The sequence below is a fragment of the Priapulus caudatus genome, unplaced genomic scaffold (assembly GCF_000485595.1).
Source record: "Priapulus caudatus unplaced genomic scaffold, Priapulus_caudatus-5.0.1 Scaffold1560, whole genome shotgun sequence".
Taxonomy (NCBI): domain Eukaryota; kingdom Metazoa; phylum Priapulida; class Priapulimorpha; order Priapulimorphida; family Priapulidae; genus Priapulus; species Priapulus caudatus.
The window spans coordinates 27,857-44,731 of NW_014578621.1; the positions used below are offsets into that span (position 1 = coordinate 27,857).

Genomic DNA, 16,875 nt, shown 5'->3' on the forward strand with positions numbered 1-16,875 from the left:
CTTTCCTCTTCGCTCCTCGCCCAACTCGGCATCACATTCTCCCCTCTTTCGCTCCTCGCAGCCTCCCCCTTCTGCACAATCCTCCCCTCCTATTGCCTCCCGCTCCTCCTCTCCTCCTCCTACTTCCGCGATCGCCTTCTTTTGCTCCTCCTCCGATCACTTCTCGGCCCTCCTGCATCCTTACTCCTCCATCCCTTATTCCATCACCTCTCTCGCGCCTCCGCTCCTCCTCCTCCCCCCTATCTCCATGCACCTTTCTCTCGCTCCTCCTCCTCCTCTTCGTCCTCGCTCTCTCGCTGCCTGCCATGCTATGACCTTGCTCATAGTCGAGTCTCCATCACCGTTCTCCGCGGCTCCTCCTCCCCCCTCCCGCGCTCCTCGCTCCTCCTTCTGCTCTTTGCTGCCTGCGCCGCTCCCCTCCGTACTCATCACCTCCCTTCCCCCATCCATCCAATGCACCCACGTCCCTCGCCCCTCCTGCCTCATCCTCCGTCCTCCCTACTTTGCATCACCGTTCTTCGCTCAGCTCCTCCTCCTGCCTCTCCGCCTCCTCGCTGCATCCTGCCTCCCCAATTGCCTGCGTCCCACTTATCTTCCCATCACCTTCTCCCGCTCTTTCTCTCCTCCTCCCTTCTCCATCACCTTCTCCGCTCCCTCCTCCTCTTTCCTTCTCCCTCCTGTCTCCCCGCCTGCCCGCGTATGCGCATCACCTTCTCCTGCCATCCGCTCGCTCCTTCCTCCTGCCCGGCCCCCTCCTCATCCTCCTCGTATGACTCTACTTCATTCGAATCGTCCGATTCACCTTCTCCGCTTCTCTCGCCCCCTTGCTCTCTCCTCGCTCCTGCCCGCTCACTTCCTCCTCCTCCTCCCCTGCTCCATCGCCTCTTCCTTCCTCCTTCTCCTCCTCCTCGCTCACTCCTCCTCAGTCCTCCTGCCCCTTACGTCCTCCTCATGACCGTCTTCATTCGATCTCCATGCTCAGGGGGGCAGGTAACGTTTATTGTAAACACAGAGCATCAAGAGGCTAAATAATACCTAGTAGTGTACAACGGAAAAACGGAGAAATAGTGCTGATTTCACGAGCATGATTATTCTACTTTGTCTGCGAAGTCTAGAATAATTTTCATGGTATTGCATTAAGCAGAATTCCTTGCTCTCTACAACAAGACCCAACCCGCATTGTCAACTACGATACTCCTAGGCGTGAGATATCGCGCTCTCCTAAACGGCTCCCGCTCTCCACAGGCATCACAGCGCTCGAATCCACATAATGTCAGCAAACGCTCCAACGGGCGTACTTAAGCAATGTTGGCTATCGGTTTTCCGTCAACCGCTTGGAGCGCTGATATGATTTGATGTCACAATGCCCAATTCTGTAGCTGGATTTACTACACCTGAGTAAAACTGAGGCGTGCGTTGTAAAAGACTTGATGGAGGCGCCGGCTGGCCATCATGGACGGGCTAGCCCGTGGGCTAAGGAAAGATAATGGAAGATCAGGGGCAATAGTGCGAAGCAACACCGTTCATTCATTAAAATTTATCACGGAAAACGCGAACTTTCCAGCATGAACAATGCTTAGAACGCGGTGGAGGTTGCTGAAGTGTATGTGGAATTCGAGCCGGCTTGTGGATGCCTGTGGAAGGGAAAGGTTTAGGAGCCGATTATTCTCAGCCGTAAGCGAGTTGATCGTATGACAAGCGGTTCTGGTCTGTTGTACAGAGGCGAAGGTGAATTCATGCTTAAATGTGCAATACCATGAAAAATTATTCTAGACTCGACAGCGGCAAAAGTAGAGAATAATGTACGTCGTGAAATAGCACTATTTTCCCGCAATTTTTTCTTTTTCCGTTGTAACACTCTGAGGTAATTTTAGCTCTTTCGACAGACTAACATATAATGCTGAGAAGATACAGGGTCTGGTACACTTGTTGTATACATATACGTACCTCAGGGTAGCATATTCTGTAGTAGCCTGATAGCGACAAACGACCCTTCAGCTGCTATAGGCCCGAGTACGCATACGTACGTATGCTAGTTAAGTGTTTACGAGAGCCAAACGCCTCTCATAACTCGAAGATTAAAGATGAAAATAACACAGAGACCAGAATTGTAATTATAGTGATATTATAGTTTTATATTAATGAGTAAAACTGTGTGTTTTTAATCAGAAAATACATCCAGAAACTTACATTATCTACTGATGATGGAACTAAAAACACGATATTTTAACAAATGGGCGTTTGTTCTCCATTGTTTTGAAGTTTGTTGCGTCAAAGCTCAAATCAAAGCAGCCAAATCCAGAGGAACCCGGTAGGACGTTTACGCATTTGAGTAGGACAGAAAAAATAGACGGCTAACGCGGTTAGCGCCGGTTGCCGCGTTGCTGCACAGGAAAACGAAGCTATATGCATATAGACGGTACCCGGTCGAGAGATTTCCAGACGCCTTACACTACGTGAGTGTAGGCGATATGCCAGGAGTGAAGTGGCGAACGGGTACCGGAGTCTACTTATGCCTAATAACGCTCGCGCGCTCGTTGGCGCTGTCTATGAGCAAGCGCATATGTACTAGATCTCGTTCAACGAACAACAAACAAAGAAAGAAAACTTCAAATCGCGTTTATTACAGGCAAAGGAAAGCGTGCCTAGTAGCCGAACAAAGAATTGAGCATTTCTAGCGAAATGTCGAGGTACGGTGGTAGTCGAATCGCGTCCGTGCATCGTCAGAAACTGTTCAATTCAGTTTGGCGCGGAGAATTCAGCTACTAGTGCTTAGTATTTTCCGTGGTAAGAGAGCAGTCGCACTAACGCCAGCCCAATAAATCAGTCCGATTAAAAATACTTTTTATCGTTTGGATAAAATCGGCTCATCGCGACGCTTCCGATAAACACCCGGCACAACCTACGATAAAGTTATAGATCAGGCAATATCAAGTAGGCGCTATTTTGGAAATGTCATGTGGACAGCAGGGGCACGTTTCAGCTATTGGCTGTTCAAAATGACGGCTTCCAAAATGAATGCGCTCAAGAATCAAACATGTTTGATTTGGAACGATCACTCCAGATAAAATGAATCGTAAGTAAAATGCGTCATACACAATGAACGCTGCACACTATGCTAACGCACGATATCGGTTGCATTTTTATCGGAGCCGATGCAAAAATCGGCGTGAAAAATCGCTGGTGTGCGACCCCCTTAAGGTGATGGAGTGGGGGCAAGCGAAGACGTGTTAGATGGCTGCGCGAGGCGGGTTTGGGTCGCGCGTCGGCGCGATATCCAGCTGCAGATTGTTACCAGCCCCAGGTGGCCTAAGCCTTAGACACACTGTGGCGATTTTCTACGCTGGCCGCCTTGCGATCCGGCCGATGGCGATAAGTCCGGTGACCGGGTCGAAAAACCGGCGGAAATATTGCAATCATGTTGAATATACGAGCGATGGCGCCGGACCGTATGAGATCGCGAGCGAAATCGACTGCCGTGAGACCGGCGGACGACACCGCCGCGGAACCCGCCATCCGTATTTATCGATCGGCAAGCGGCCAGCGTAGAAAATCGGCGCTAGTGTGGCCCATAGCTAAGCCACGTACGTAAGCAAGCACGCAACGTACGTAAGCAAGCACGCACGCGGCGTTACGTAAGCAAGCACGCCGCCACGTACGTACGTAAGCAAGCACGCAGCCACGCACGCATCGTAGCGTAAAGCACGCACGCACGTACGTAAGCACGCACAGCACGGTACGTAAGCAAACACGCGCGCGACGTACGTAAGCCTAGGACACACTGTGGCGATTTGTCTACGGCTGGCCGCTTGGGCGATCCCGCCGATCGATAAAGTACGGTGGGGCCGGGTCGAAAAAGCCTGGGCGGAAATATTCAAACATGTTGAATAAGCAAGCCGCGCACGCGCGGTACGTAAGCGCAAGCACGCCTAGCGCGACGTAAGCAAGCACGTAACGCACGTACGTACGTAAGGCAGCCACTGCACGTAACGTAAGCCAAGCACGCCGCATCCGTACGTAAGCAAGCACCATGCGCGCACGTACGCTACGTAAGCAAGCACGCGCGGCACCGTCGTAAGCAAGCAGCGCGCGCACGTATGTACGTAAGCAGCACGCACGTACGTAAGGCAGCACGCACGCCGTACGTAAGGCAAGCACGCACGCACGTACGTAAGCAAGGCACGAGCCCATACGCACGTAAGGACGCGACGCACGCACGTACGTAGCACGTACGCACGCTAACGTAGCGAAGCACGCACCGCACGCACGTAACGTAAGCAAGCACGTACGCACGCACGCACGTACGTAAGCAAGCACGCACGGCAGCGTAAGCATGCACGCATCGCACGTACGTAAGGTCAAGCACGCACGCACGCACGTACGTAAGCAAGCACGCAGCGCACGTTACGTACATAAGCTAGGCTCGATCATACAACGGCAGAGCACGCTCGTAAGCAACACGACACGTACCGTAAGCAAGCACGCACTGCACGTAACCGTACATACTAAGCAAGCCGCGCCGCACGTCCGTAAGCAAGCACGCGCGCAACGTACGTAAGCAAGGCACGCACGCACCGTACGTACGTACGTAGCAAGGCACGCGCCGCACGTGACGCTAAGCAAGCACGCACGCACGCAACGTAAGCAAGCACGCACGCACGCCACGCTACGTAAGCAACGCACGCACGTTACGTAACGCAAGCAGCCACTCACGTACGTAAAGCAAGCCCGCACGCACGGTACGTAGCAAGCAAGCAGCACGTACGTAGACGTAACAGCCCTCAGCAAGCAGCCACGCTACGTAAGCCAAGCACGCGGCACAGCAGTACGTAAGCGAAGCACGGCACGTACCTTACGTAAGCAAGCACGCACGCACGATACGTACGTAGGCACACACGCCGCAAGCAAGCAGCAGACGCACGAGTAAGCACGCACGCGCGTACGCTAAGCAACAGCACCGACGCCAGCACGTTACGTAAGCAAACACGCACGCACGCACAGGATACGTAAGCACGCACGCAACGTCAACGCTAAGCAGCACGGACGCACGTAAGTTCGTAAAGCAAGCACGCACCGCACGTACGTACGGTAAGCAAGCACGCACTGCAGTCGTACGTAGGCAAGTCCGCACGCAGTACGTAAGCAAGCAACGCACGCACGTCTAACACGCCAACGCACAGTGCCAACACATCACAGTACACAGAGGAAGCCGACTACGTTACTGGTCTAGTATGCAGTAGCAGTTGAGTAGTTTGGGTAGAGGCCGGACACACTAGGCGATTAAATCGGGCGAACTAAATCGGGTGACTAAATCGCCCGATTCTACTATCGCGCGGATCAGTGGACACACCTAGGCGATTAAAAGTCGGGGCGATATTAGTCGTGCTGCAATGTCACGTAGACGTGCGTGCCGTGCGTGGCGTGTGCACGTACACCTGCGTGCATTCATTCGTGCGTGCATGTGTGCTGCATCGTGTGGCACGGTACACGTCGTGCTGGGGCGTGCGTACCGTCACGTGCGGGGCACGTAGCGTGGTCTATCGTCAGGTATCGATATCGACGTGCGTGCGTGTGTTGTAAAGTATTACACGTGCGTTCGTGCGTGCGTACTCGTACAGCTGTCGCAGCATGCGTGGCGTGTGCACTTACAGCGTGCGTACTATGCGTGCGTGCGTGTTGCACGTTCACCTGCGTGCATGCGTGCGTGCGTGTGCACGTTCACCATGCGCTACTATGCGTGCGTGCGTTAGCGTGTGCACTTACACGTGTAGCATGCGTGCGTGGTGCGTTCCTGGTCTGCGGCGGGCACGTTCACCAGCGCAAAAACATGCGTGCAGTGCGTGTGGCGCTTATGCTGCAGCTGGTGCGTAACGTTCAGCTTATGCGCTTGACATGCGTGGCGTGCGTGGTGCCACGTTGCACACTGCGTGCATGCTGCGTGAGTGCTGTGCCCACGTTCACCTGCTGGTGCATGCGTGCGGCGTGTGCACGTTACAGCGTGCGTCATGCTCGCTGCGTGCGTGTGCCCGTTCACCGTGCTTTGCGATTGCGTGCGTGCGTGTGAGCACTTACACCCTGCCGTACATGCGTGCTCGTGGCGTGTGCACGTTCACCTGCTTGTACATAGCGTGCGTGCGTGTGCACGTTCACCTGCAGTGCCATGCGTGCGGTGAGCGTGTGGCACGTTCACCTGCTACTGCGTACCTCGCGTGGCTTGCGTGTGCACGTTCACCTGCGTGGCATGCGTGCGTGCGTGGTGCACGTTCACCTGCGTCACATGCGTTGCGTGCGGTGTGCCAGCGTTCACACTGCGTGCATGCGTGCGTGCGTGCTGCCGGTTGGCACTGCGTCACGCGTGCGTAGCACGTCGCGTGCGCTTGCGTGCGTTGGCAGTTCACCTTAATCGTGCGTGTGGCGTCACGCGTGCATGCGACTACCTGCTGGTGTGGCACGTTCACGCTCTTGCATAGCGTGCTTGCGATGTGCACCGTTCACCTGCGTGCATGCGTGCGTGCGTTGCACGTTCACCCTGCTTGCAGTGCGTTGGCGTGCGTGTGCACGTTCACAATGGTGTGTCGGTGCAATTGTACGCGTGCGTGCTGTGCGTTGTAGCGGTACAATGTACACGTGCGTGCATGGTGTGTGCGTGCGTGTGCACCAGTGCGTAGACAGAGTCCTCAGTTGTGTGGGGGGGGGGATGATTTCGCTGTGTATGATTGAAAGAGTGGCCGCGAGTAGCGCACACGCGGAGCACCTTGGGCAAATCCGCTGAGCAGGTGAGCGTCCAGGGCCCGCCATAGGGACCCTGCGCAGGGTCAGAGCCCTCGCACGGGGTGCCAGGGGGCGGAGAACCGGAAGCTCGTTGGTTTTAGCAATTTAGAGACCTTCAAGATGTTTGGCCGTTTTTGAGTAATTGAAAAAATTGATATTGTGATGACATTTTGTTTAATTCTAGGTTAATTTTTTTTCTTTGGATCCCAAAGGTTTAATAACAACACGCACCCCCCCCCACCCACACACACAACCAGTGGCGCGATCCAGAACGAAAATTCTAGGGGGCGAATCAAGCTCAAGGCACGAAGCCCGCCGGGGGGGGGGATCCGCTCCCACTGTGTGGAATTGTTAAAAAGTTGCATCTAAAAGCAATGCAATGTTGGACATTCTTTATCATAGAAATCAAGATTTTTCCTCCTTCAGGGCAGTGTCCTGCGTTTAGGGGGAGGGGCGGGGTCCGGGGTATTTGTTGAAAGTACGCACCTGGCTTTGCATGCAATATTCACTGCCTATGACGGCCAGCACATATTAAACAAATCTTCTTCACAATAACATTGAGTTGAGGGCATTTTACCTTTTCGGGGACACCAAAGATTAAGAAACTTTACCCAAATCTGGGGTTAACCAGTGCAGACTTACCTAGGCTAAAATGAGGGGGGTAACGGTATTTTCGTGAAACGTGATCGCCCGTTTTTTATACTCGTGAAACATGTGAATTGGGCAATTTATTTTGGTCTCTGTGAACTGTGAATGGACCACCTGAGTGAGGCGTCATTTAGCTTTTCATTCTAGTCTCTGTGAACTGTGGAATAATGAGGGTCTCTTTCCTCGTGAATCGTGCATGTCAGGCGCGGATTTAAGAGCCTGGCTGGAAACCGTCACAGGAGCGCTCAAAATTCACAACCAGAATGCACCAAATATAGCCTCTTTTTTTATTCCCGGGGCATGCCCGCACCCCTCTAGATGCGAGAAAACAATGGAAAGCTATATATATATATATATATACACACGCACGCACGCACGCGTATAGGGCATGAGACTACTGCGCAAGCATATTTTTGATTTTTCAGAAGTGTTGTTAGTCAAAAAATACACCTTTGTATACTTCTATGACCTTATACTTCTTACTCTTATGAGTCTGAAATTTTAGCTGTAAACTGGCATTATCCCGTGATCTGTGAAAAAGGCCATTATTATTCTACTTGTGAAATGTGAAACGCAGTTTATTTTTCACTGTGAACTGTAACAGTAACACCCTTACCCCCTCTCTAAAATACCCTTTGCCCAGAAAAATTCTAGGAGGGGGGTGCGACCGCCCGCGTACTACCGACCCCGTTGACAACTACAGCACTGGGAATCATCTACTTCTGAAATTTTTGATGACGTATATTTTTATCTGAGAAGTATAAAACTGCAAAAAAGATGAGAAAAACAAGCCAGATTTGAAACCAAAAAGTGATACTTTTCCAGACCGCCTTATACAAAATCGGGAATTACTTCCCGTCGGTCTCGCACCACCCAAATCCCCCCAAAAAAAGTGAGAATGAAATTGAATTTTCCCATTCATCCCCGCGTGAAAATTCAGATATCCCATACTCAATAGTCTATTTCAATTTGATTAAACAAGGATTTAACTTTCGTGAGGCAGTGATAAGACTGGGGATTTTTGAAAAACAAATCAGTATATGGGGAATGCGTCCAAACATTAACGCTTCTGATTTCAGGTAAAATAATGTCATTCTTGAAACGAGTTACAGCCATTTTACCGAGTAGATGGTATGTCACCACTTCCATTCTGTAATATACATTAGGAGCGTATGAATAGACGATGACGGATTGTAGCATAAATATCCAGTATTTTATTGTCCCCCGCTATCTACGCCGCCTGACTGTGCACGTACACATGCGCGCATCGCTAATTACATTGACATGACATACTAAAGCATGAAACATGTCGGTATTACGTCAGTATCATTGAACAACTTGATTGCGCCGATGAATTTGTACAATCGGGCGATTTATCGACCGGCCCGGACACACTAGGCGACAAAATCAGCCCGATAATAATCAAAAGTTTTGATCTATACGATGAAAATCGGCGACGAAATCGGGCGACGAACGGCGGCGATTGCAGGGATACCACTTAGGCGATTTCACGGCGATTTTGTCGCCCGATTTAATCGCCCTAGTTGTTGTCCGGCCGCTTAGAGACACCACATATACAGGCCAGGAAAATGACCTGTAGAAGGAAAAACACTGAAAACGCCGAGCGGGGGGAGGAACGTAGGGAGATTTTTTAATTTGGGGGTCAGAATCAAGAGGCGCCGAAAGTGGGGGGGGGGGCGGAGGGGGGCGGGCCGCCCCTCCAATCCAAAAGTGGGGGAAGGAGGCAAACCTAAACAACCCTCAAAAATGAGTGGGAAATAAAAAATAAAATGTATGAGGCTAAGACTTGTTACAGTAATTATACAACGTCAAAACATAATTTATACATCGATTTTAAGTTTTCGGCTGCGCGACTTTGCGTGATTGACGCTCACGCCGCACACACGCGCCTCACGCACACGTAGCGCACACGTCGCACACACCGCGCTCACGTCGCACACACGCGCTCACGATCACACACGTTACCACACACGCGCGTCACGCGCGACACTTCACACACGACGCGCTCACCACCGCACTCACACGCTCGCACGGACGACGTCACTGCACGCACGTCACACGCGCCAGACCACAACGCCCACACACGCAACACGGACGCACACACAGGCCACACGGCCACACACGCGCATCACGTCACATCCACATGGCGCTCACGCACACTACGCGTAGCACGCAGCTGCGACACACACACTCCGCTCACGCGCCATCACGCACACCATGCGCCACGCGCTCATCAGCACACTGCACACCGCTTCCACAACACCACACACGCGCTCAGCGCAACAGCTCACGAGCAAAAACAACCGCGCGACCACGGCTTTACGCCACACATGTCACACACACTGCGCTCACGGCACACCTACGCGCTCACGCACACAGCGTCGCACACACGTGCTCACGCAAACACTGCGCTTACGGCACCACACGTCACCGCACACGCGCCTCACGCAACACACGCGCTCACGCACACACATGATCGCACACACAGCGCTCACGCCACATACGTACCAGTCTTTTAGCTTGCTGCCAGCCGCCATAGGACGGATCGATAAACGTGCGCTCTGCATGTACATGAGCCCGTAGTAAGATTACGAATGCTTCCCTGTGAACTCGAAAAAAACGAAAACGGCGGTAAAGCAATTCTGGAATCGGGGAAAAAGCCGGAAATCCGCGCGAAACAGTGGAAAATTTTCATGCGCTGCATAATATACTCACCGGACAGCATGCATGTGTTTGGGGCTCGCGCTCTTACGCAGGGGCCAGACCCTCAGCACAGAGAGCATCATCATCATGGCGTGCTGAGATCGACGACGGAAGATAAAACTCAAGCCTATCTACATGGCCATTGCCCCAGAACGTGCAGCAGCTTGAATTCCACGCGCTCACTGGTTGTGATACCACCACATCCAGGGAAAGGAAAGCCTATTTTGCTTCAAATTCTTCATGAAGGCTAGTGATGACGTAATCCATGCACTAGCGTGGCTTGGTGTGGTGTGTAACCATCTCCGGAGGTGTTGGCTGGTTGTGAAAAGTTCGTGTGTCAGCTCTTTAAACGTGGTTATGAATCAGCTAAAACACTCCGGTGGCATATGTTCAAGCAACTAAAGGGCAACCAGGTGTAGAGAAACTACTTCCAACTCAGGATCCATAACTGAAGCACATTCTGGCGAGCACACTTTCAAGCTAACATTTGGTGCAGGACACAGTAGCTGTTTCAAGTGTTCTAGATCCATTATCTTTGGGATGGAAACAACTAGATGACGGACGTTGTGTTCCTGTGACGTCAAAAGTTCCACAGCACCAGAGGCTGTCGTGGACCTCCTGAAGTGTTTCATGTATGCCAGCAAATGCAGTGGACGGTGTTCTTGCAAGACCAATAATCTGGCATGCACATAGCTTTGCAAGTGTGAAGGCTGCCGACAGATCATGCACTAATGTTGAAATGAGGAGACAGACAGTGATGATGAGGACGAGGATGAGGATGACAGCGACTGTGATGACTAATAACGTAGTGCATGTCCATAATAAGCTTATCATTGTGCATATATTGAATAAATTGGTTTCAAAATATAACGATTTATTGCTTTTTTTGGTATATGCTGGCCGCCATCTTGAATTTTGCCACTAGACATATTTAAAAAATTGGAAACATGTTGCTTTGTGTTCAGTGTGACCATAGAAAGTAAAAAATCACAAGTTTCCAGATACCAGTTTCCTACACTATATAATTATGGCCAGGATATATGCAAACTGCCTAAAGGGAAACCCCTACATAATTATCCTTGCTTTCTAAAAACAGGTGAATATTTGAGAATGCAAACCATCTTTCTTAAAAATTTTACTCGGAATATCTGTGAAGTAGAGAGAGAGTTTTAGTTGACTAAAACAAGTGGAACGCAAGTGCATACTGGCTTTGCACGCAGGTGCCTCCCTCCTTGTGGCAGACGGTAGAAGTATGCGAACAAAACAAGAGAACAAACTTGATTAAAAAATTGATTAAAAAATCAGATTTTATCTGGGATTCGTGATTCGTTCAATACATAGTTAAAACATCTGTAGATCTAATAATACAATAATGGCAAAACTCCATGTATTCGCAAAGTGGTGACACTATCTACGATAAGTATAAAATGTAGAGAAGTACGACAATGTTATAGAATAAATAAGTAAAATACAATGTAGTATATATGTGAATATAGTACACGAACATTTAAATGTATATATATATATATATATATGTCTATAATTATATATACATACATAATAAAATTCGACCAGTGTCTCTATAAGTTCATAGCACGAACCTACGTGTACATAGTAGGTTCATGGTCAGGTTATAGGCCCTTATATGTGAGATCTTATGTTGAGTCTGGATTCAATAGTTCAACATTGCAGCATACGTGTCATAATCTGTCAGCGAAAATCCAGCTCCATTAGTAAGCGCATTCTTGGTCTCATTGGTCTCATTCCGGTTTTTGGCAATTATCCTGAAAACAGAAAGGAAATTTTAGCAGGCATGCGTTGACGTGGCATACACTACGTTCTAAAAGTTTCACCGATTTTACCATCGAGTACCGCCCTTCTTCTGAGCCAACGAGAGAGAGAGAGAGAGAGAGAGAGAGAGAGAGAGAGAGAGAGAGAGAGAGAGAGAGAGAGAGAGAGAGAGAGAGAAGAGAGAGACAGTGAAAGAGAAGAGAGAGAGACAGTGAAAAAGAGAGAGAGAGAGAGAGAGAGAGAGAGAGAGAGAGAGAGAGAGAGAGAGAGAGAAAGAAGAGAGAGAAAAGACGGAGGGGGCGGGGGGGGTGGAGTGAGTGAGTGAGTTGCATCGTTTTGCATAAATGGTTCCCTCAAAGATCACAACATATGTGACTGGTTATAGCCAAATGAGTCTCTGGGAGCAATTTTTCAATTTCCAGATAATCATATGGTGGATGATCCAGGTATGTTTTGTTCTGTGTATGAATTCCGATAAAATGTCCTTGAAAAAAATTTCAGTCCTGTATGAACCATGCTATGGCACATGTGATAAATCGAACCCTGTGAAGTTGCCCCCCCCCTCCCACAAGTGAATAGCAAGACGTTCTAGCAGAAAGATTGGTGTGTTACGATATTTTAAAAGATTGTGCTAGCCAACGGAGTGCTACAACGTCTACAATTTGATGCTGCACGTGAAAAAAAGCATAAACTGGTGGTAGCAAAACAATAAACATAAAATGAAGGTAATCAGGAATAAGATTAGTAGAATTTGAAGGAAGAGGGCTAGTACCTTTTTGCACCCATTATTTATGCCTACCGTACGTACTCTAGCTAATGGCTAAATTGAGACATAATGGCCACTATTTTAACTGAAAATTGCCCACCTGTTTAAACTGAATATTAATGCTAGTACTGATAATCCTATCTACTATATAGTAGTAATTATGCTGGCATATGCCAGTCTAGCAAAATACTGCAGGAAAACCCGTATTGTTAAGATTGCAAAAAGTTGTCATCTCTGAATTTACGGCAATAAAATACCTTGGTGGTTAGTCCATGCTCAAAATTATGTAATCGTGTTTCTAACAACAGCCAACACTGTTGCTGAATGTTGAAGAGTTTTACAGAGTGTAACATCTTGACTGTACTTTGTCTGTTGCAGGCCTACTCATCAGGGACATCGACTATTCCCTTACGTTAGACACGACACTGAACGTAACAGATGGCACTAACGCAACCCAGCTACTCGAAGTTCCATTGACCTTGTAGTGCCTTTACATGTACTGGCTAATGTGCAAGTAAGTGTGCAAAGACTTGTTTGAATTTTTTAATATTTTTTTGTCGAAGGCAAGACTACGTACATAAATGTTATATTCACCAAAAATTCAATTCTGAAGATAAATGGTCACGATGATGGAAAATAGAAATGATTGAAGCTGGTAATTACTTACCAGAGCATGTCTTGGTTGTTGAGAGTGATAGCTATATGTGACCCGTTATAGCCGAATGACTCGGAACTCGGAAGTCGCACATATTAATTTTACGCTATGTGTGGTTTTAACTATACAGTAATGGCGCCGTCACACCACCGTATGAAAGCCAGCGTATACCGACGTATCAAAATTTCTCTAAAACGCTGGCATACGCTGAACTATCGATGTTTTTTTAAATTTTTGGCGTATACATAGCGTATTCATAACGAGTTGGACGTATACATAACGTATTAGTAATGTAGATAGAACGTTTCGATAACTTAAAGATAACTTATACCAACGAATGCTTAGCGTGTTGCCGGCGTTCACACTTATGTCCAACGATAGTCTAACTTATGCGTATCGCGCGACGATCACAGTGTCGTAGCTATAAAAAGGCTGCCGGCTCGACATTCCAATTCATAACCGCACTAGACATCGCAGTATCAACATGCCAATAACCATTTGTATATACCAATTCCCCTAAACGCTGCCAATTAGCCATTATACGGTTGCTGTAAGTTAGAAACACGTTCAGTAAGTTCTGTGGTCGTCCGGAAGCACGTCCAATACGTCCTACAACGTCAATTATGCTTTGGAGATAAGTTCGATATAATTAGCACATAGGTTCAAAAGCATCGTTACTCCATGAGTTAGAAATAAGTTTTGGGTACGCTAGACATTATCTCGAGTCTCGACGTATATCGACTTCACGTACGAGTAACTTACAAGTAACGTGTGTGAACGTGTGTCAATGATCGCATAACTTACCTACAACTTATGCCTGCCCGTATGCGGGACGTATGGGCATACGCTGGCATAACGTCGACCTCGCCGTACTACGACCGTATACCAGCGTGCTTCAGCGTGCTTCAGCGTGCTCTTACCTTAAACAAAACTTACCCATAACTTATTCGACGTATGCCACAGCGTATTCGCCAAATTTTCCATACGTTGGCATACGCTGGCTAAATCGTCAAGGTGTGACAGGGCGGCATTAAACTCGCATAAGTCGAACACTTTTGGGACCAGCATATTTGGGCGCGACTTACGCATTTGTCGACTATATGTAGGCTCCCTCCAGCGTGCCCGGTCACCCCCTACGCAGTCAGTAAACATGCTCCACACACGACGTCAGTTTGCGGCCACATACATAGCAGACATGAAACAATCGTCGCGTACATCATCGACAGCCCACTGCTGTCCATAACGCACGTACAGCGTAACGCACTAGCGGCAAGCGCGGCACGCCATGACAGTACCGTATACTGATCGCGAATTAACCGCGGGCGCGCTATACAGTATAAGCCGCACCTCAATTTGAATCGGCGTAACAAAGTATTGCGCCTAGTAATATTTCCCTCACGGTATGGCGCACGTTATAAACCGCAGAGCAAATACAGGTTTTGAAATCTGAGGCCAGATTTGCGGTTATTACGCGAGTATATATGGTAGATACAATAGTGTAACCGAACAAGAGTAGGGTTACCATTACAACTACAGACCAACACAACCTACTCTTGTTGGGTTACATTATTGTAACTGGGCATATCTGGGCTGGTTTATAATATCTGCATAACTGGGCTATCTGTAACACCGCTGTTGATTACACATTGGCGGCATATCTGCGACAGCCAGCTCGTACATCCCCTAGATCGTACACTGCGCCATCGGCATTTCTGATGACGGACTTACAGATGGGAAATTACTGTTGTTTGTATTACATGGACCTGTCTGCATGAGGGCGACGCCTTGTACATAATGACGGCTTATAAATGTCGACTTAGGCAGGGCTATTTCCAATGGATTTACTATGAGAGAGAAATGCGGGACTTTGACTTCCATGACGACTTATGCGATGTGACGAGTTACACGATGAGAGCTTGTGCAAGTTTTACTGTATAGGCATAAAATTTTTTGTTTTTGTGATTTTAACTGGAATAGAATATCTGGGTGAAATATACAAATAATACCTTTAAAATATATAATTTTGCTATTTTGTATCGAATATATCAAATATATGAAGTTAGTGTACACTTTAGACTTTTTCTTAGATTTTCTCTCATATTCCTTTTGATTTTTCAAGGGTTAATTAAATAACTTCAAATATCGCATAACTTTTTATTTTTATCCGATTCAAAATTTTGGAGACGCAGTATGAAGATAAAAGACAGTAGAACATCACCATATGATTATCTGGAAATTGAAAAATTGCTCCCAGAGACTCATTTGGCTATAAACCAGTCAGAATATGTTGTGGATCTTTGAGGGAAGCCATTTATGCAAAACGATGCACTCACTCACTGCCACTCACCCCCCCCCGCCCCCGTCTCTCTCTTCTGTCTTTCTCTTTCACTGTCTCTCTCTCTCATCGGTTCTCATCCTCTCTCTCCTCTCTCTTCTTCTTTTTCACGTGTCTCTCTCTGCTTTCTCTTCACTGTCTCTCTCTCGTCTCTCTCCTCTCTCTCTGTCTTCTCTCTCTCTCTCTTCCTCCATCTCTCTCTCTCTCTCTCTCTCTTCTCTCTCTCTCCTCATCGTTGGCTCAGAAGAAGGGCGGTACTCGATGGTAAAATCGGTGAAACTTTTAGAACGTAGTGTATGCCACGTCAACGCATGCCTGCTAAAATTTCCTTTCTGTTTTCAGGATAATTGCCAAAAACCGGAATGAGACGCAATGAGACCAAGAATGCGGCTTACTAATGGAGCTGGATTTTCGCTGACTGAGATTTATGACACGTATGGCTGCAATGTTGAACCTATTGAATCCAGACTCAACATAAGATCTCACATATAAGCGCCTATAACGCTGACCATGAACCTACTATGTACACGTAGGTTCGTGCTATGAACTTATAGAGACACTGGTCGAATTTTAATTATGTATGTATATATAATTATAGAGCATATATATATATATATATACATTAAATGTTCCGTGGTACTATATTCACATATATACTACATTGTATTTTACTTATTTATATCTCATAACATTGTCGTACTTCTCTAACATTTTATACTTATCGTAGATAGTGTCACCACTTTGGCAATACATGGAGTTTTTGCGCAATTATTGTATTATTAGATCTACAGATGTTTTAACTATGTATTGAACGAATCACGAATCCCAGATAAAATCTGATTTTTTTAATCAATTTTTTTTAATCAAGTTTGTTCTCTTGTTTTGTTCGGCATACTCTAAACTGCGTCTGCCACAAGGAGGAGCACCTGGCGTGCAAAGCAGTATGCAGCTTGCGTTCCAGCTTGTTTTAGTAACTAGACACTCTCTCGTCTACTTCACAGATATTCCGAGTAAAATTTTTAAGAAAAGATGGTTTGCATTCGTCAAATATTTCACCTGTTTTTAGAAAGACAAGGATATATTATGTAGGGGGTTTCCCTTTAGGCAAGTTTGCATATTATCCCTATGCCATAATTTATAGTGTGGAAACTGGTCGATCTGGAAACTTGTGATTTTTTACTGTTC

At 47.7% G+C, this 16,875-nt stretch overlaps 1 protein-coding gene across 1 annotated transcript in view; it reads left to right on the top strand.

Moving 5' to 3' along the window:
• Window positions 1-16,133, top strand: part of LOC106817006 (solute carrier family 28 member 3-like) — a 41,591-nt gene extending 25,458 nt beyond the window's left edge. The window contains exons 15-16 of the mRNA XM_014821651.1: window positions 13,079-13,214; window positions 16,033-16,133. Coding sequence (XP_014677137.1) covers window positions 13,079-13,185 — 107 coding nt within the window. The 3' untranslated portion in view covers window positions 13,186-13,214; window positions 16,033-16,133. The remainder of the gene's footprint in view (window positions 1-13,078; window positions 13,215-16,032) is intronic.
• Window positions 16,134-16,875: the final 742 nt, after the last annotated feature.